Consider the following 3,428-nt stretch of genomic DNA (forward strand, 5'->3'; position numbering starts at 1 on the left):
AACAAAATAACCCCCGGAATCGATTCGGCGACTCAAAAAACCCTTGTATACCAAATCTTGTGGGATTCACTTAATTTTTCGATGGTGCCAGTTCGGGCATGAATAGTAAAAAAAGCCGTGCCAGTTAACCGGTTAAATAAATATATACTCTTTTAATAAAGAATTACATCCTTTCACTCAAACATTCTCGAACTTTCCTCCCCTCCTTACTCAAATTCCTTAACAACAAAAATTTCAAATACACATTTTTAAAAAATTATAAAAAATTTAAAAAAAAATTTACGAGGTCATAAATCATGTCACATTTTTATCCCCTCTAGTGGGCGTGGCTCCAAAGAGAGGGGGAAAATTCCCTGGTTTGGGGGCCAGATGGAGGGGGTTTGTTTTGACGCGCCATAACGGGCCATATACTATTGTTATTTGTTCACTTCTACACTCAAATGTAGAACCGATACAGAAAGAACTTTTTCATTATTGACAAATTTAAAACTAAGAAAAGAAATAGGTTTTTCGCGGATACTATAAATGCAACTTGCGTGTTCAAATCTGCGTTGAAGACGAGAGAGGAAACAGCCTTAGACATAAAAGTTAATGAAAAGCATTTAACTCTCATGTCGACAAGAATATTATATACTATCTCTGCAAAACAAAAAAAACCAAGTTAAAATTATATGCAGCGGATAATGCAGGGTCTTCCTCGTCTACTGATACGCAATAATACATTGAGTAATAATGTCGAAAAAGATAATATTTTTGTTAAAACAAATAAATACATCGGTACCGCAAAAACTCTTGAAACCTAGGCATTTTATGAAAAAAGGTTTCAGATAAAAGTTGGTGGGCTTAAAAGAATTTATTTATCAATTGTATCAGTGTGACTTTGGAAAGCGCCACTAAGGTCAAATCAAAAATACATTGATTTTTTTAAATGGAACACCCTACTTTTAATTGCAGATTCTTATAGCTTAATTCAAGAGCTTTCCAAAACATTATAATAAAGATTATTTTCATTAAGCATTTTTTGTTATGAAATTTGAATATCAGAATACCGCGCCGGTACTTTTTCTACGAAGATGATTTTTATCAAAACAAATTTTGTGAGCTCCTAAAGCAGAGAATTGACAAAGAACTTAATTTTCTATTCAACATTTGTTATTTCAGATAAGGTTTTTAATTTCCTATTCAACATTAGTTATTTTAGATAGAGCAACATTTGTAATGAATGATACCGTCAATAAATAATGGTAATACCGGCGATACTCTAATTCAACTCTCATAAGTCAAAAAGTACTTAATGAAAAGTAAGTAGTAAGTCCCGTAAAGGTTTTTCACGGGATCGACGTATCAGCGTGGTCACGATATCGGAAGCTTTCTCAGCGGATTGTTCAGGAGAGTGCTTCCCTACCTGGCTAGCGGAGCGCGCGCGATCGGAAAAGAAGCTCTACGCGCCGGTGTGAGAATAATAGACGATGTGGGGGATAACAATATTCCGCTAAAAGAAGCAGTTAACAGTCGTGTCAAAAAATCACGTGACAATCTTAAACAACAAGCAAAAGAAAAAATAACCAACTTAATACGAGGCTCGGGATATATTTCCTTGCGAAGAAACGCCCGGGCCAGTTTGACCTAGGTGAGCTCCCCGTTTACTTCGCGATCAAGCGTCGCCGTCGTGCTAGTAGTACCAACAAGAAATCAGCTTCCGTGCGGAGAAAAAAAAACTCGAGCAATTAAACGCTCAACAAGTAGAGAAATTCAGAAGAAAAAAAGAAGAAGCGCGCAACAAAAACTAGCAAACGCCGCGTGAGCAAGAAACGAATCGTGAGCGATATATTCTCATAGACGAAGCAAAATGTCTTTTCTCCGTACTCACTCGTGTGAGTGTTTCAAAAGCAAACTTGATCTTTTTACTTTACCGCTCACTCAGACCAGTATCGAGAGTTCGCAATGGATTTATTACAAACCTTTGTCGACTCTTGCGGACGACGCTTCCGTTGAGTTTGTCGTACCGGGACATGGTGAAGATTACATAGATCTCGCGCATACTCTTCTCAGTCTTCGCGTGATACTGCAAACCCCCGTTGAAGCAGCGGTTACTCCGCCTACTTCGGCTACAACTTCTAGCGGCACTGCCGTTGCAGAGCATAAAGTAGAGTCTGTAAATAACTTTTTACATTCCATGTTCAATCAAATCAATGTGTACTTCAATCAAAAGCTTGTGTCGCCTCCGAACAATGCTTACGCGTATCGAGCCTATTTCGAGACATTATTGAATTATATTTCAGAGGCAAAATCCTCTCATCTCACCATCTGTTTATGGGATAGCGATCCTCCGGGACTATTGGATGCCAAATTCGATGCTCCAACTGAGAACCCCGCTCTCGTGAGACGTATGCAGTATTTCAAAAATAACCGTGCTGTGGATCTCATAGGACATCTACATTGCGACGTTTTCAATCAGGATAAATTCTTGATTAATGGCGTGGAAATGCGCCTAAGACTCATCCGATCGAAGGATTCTTTCTGTCTCATGGAACTTACGCCACAGACAAAAGTTCGTATTGTAGATGCCACCTTGATTAGTGTTTCACTTTTCCGAGACAAGACGAGATTTGAGTTTATCTCGATCTCGTCTCGAAAAAGTCTCAATAATCAAGTCTCAGTCTCGTCTCAATTGATCTTGTCTCGGTCTCGTCTCATAATCTCGATGCGCCGCACGGCGCATTTGTTATTGTCATTTGTTTCTGCTGCATTATTGGTTAGTATTACTCGCTGCTTCCCGCGTGATTTCTCGGATTTTTATTCCGATGCAACAAGTTATTTAAGTGATACTTCAGTTGTGTATTTACAATTTGTTTATCCTCATGAGCGGCGATGAAAATTATATACCGGAAAGGGAAGAACAACCCGACGACGGACATATCTCAGCAAAGAGGTGCAAAAGAGTATGGACTAACGAAATAGATTCATATTTAGGAAACGGTAGAGTTAACAAAGACGTCGACGTTATCCAATGGTGAAAAAATAATCAGACAACATACCCATGCTTAGCAAAGATAGCGCGCGATTTTCTTAGTATTCCTGCAACGTCAGTGCCAACAGAACGACTATTTTCTAAGGCGGGCCTTATTATAAGGAAACACCGAAATCAGTTCAATAATAAATCTGCTCGTCTGTTGCTATGTCTTAATTCTTGAGTATCTTCTGACTTAACGAGCCACCTTTTTGACGACGCTGAATTTGTCGAATAATAAATACTTTTTATAATATATCTATACTTTGTAGGTACTTTGTAGATTTTGTGAGTAAAAATCTCAATAAACAGATTTAAGTAATTAAAATTAATTATAAACTCGAATGTCCAGAACATTTTTATTTTCATGTTTAGCCGCCGATCATTTTTTGTCTAATCTAAGTCCCAAACAATTACT

The 3,428-nt window shown here is 38.0% G+C and overlaps 1 protein-coding gene across 1 annotated transcript; it reads left to right on the plus strand.

The window, feature by feature from the left end:
• Positions 1 to 1,849: 1,849 nt before the first annotated feature.
• On the plus strand, positions 1,850 to 2,551 carry LOC109863411 (uncharacterized protein F54H12.2-like; the record flags this gene model as incomplete). The annotated part of the gene is made up of 1 exon (XM_020443668.1): positions 1,850 to 2,551. A coding segment is annotated over exon 1 (702 nt), but the record flags the coding sequence as incomplete, so codon positions are not given.
• Between the last annotated feature and the right edge of the window lie 877 nt (positions 2,552 to 3,428).

This window comes from Pseudomyrmex gracilis, unplaced genomic scaffold, assembly GCF_002006095.1.
Source record: "Pseudomyrmex gracilis isolate BER0280 unplaced genomic scaffold, ASM200609v1 scaffold_4768, whole genome shotgun sequence".
NCBI classification, from domain to species: Eukaryota; Metazoa; Arthropoda; class Insecta; order Hymenoptera; family Formicidae; genus Pseudomyrmex; species Pseudomyrmex gracilis.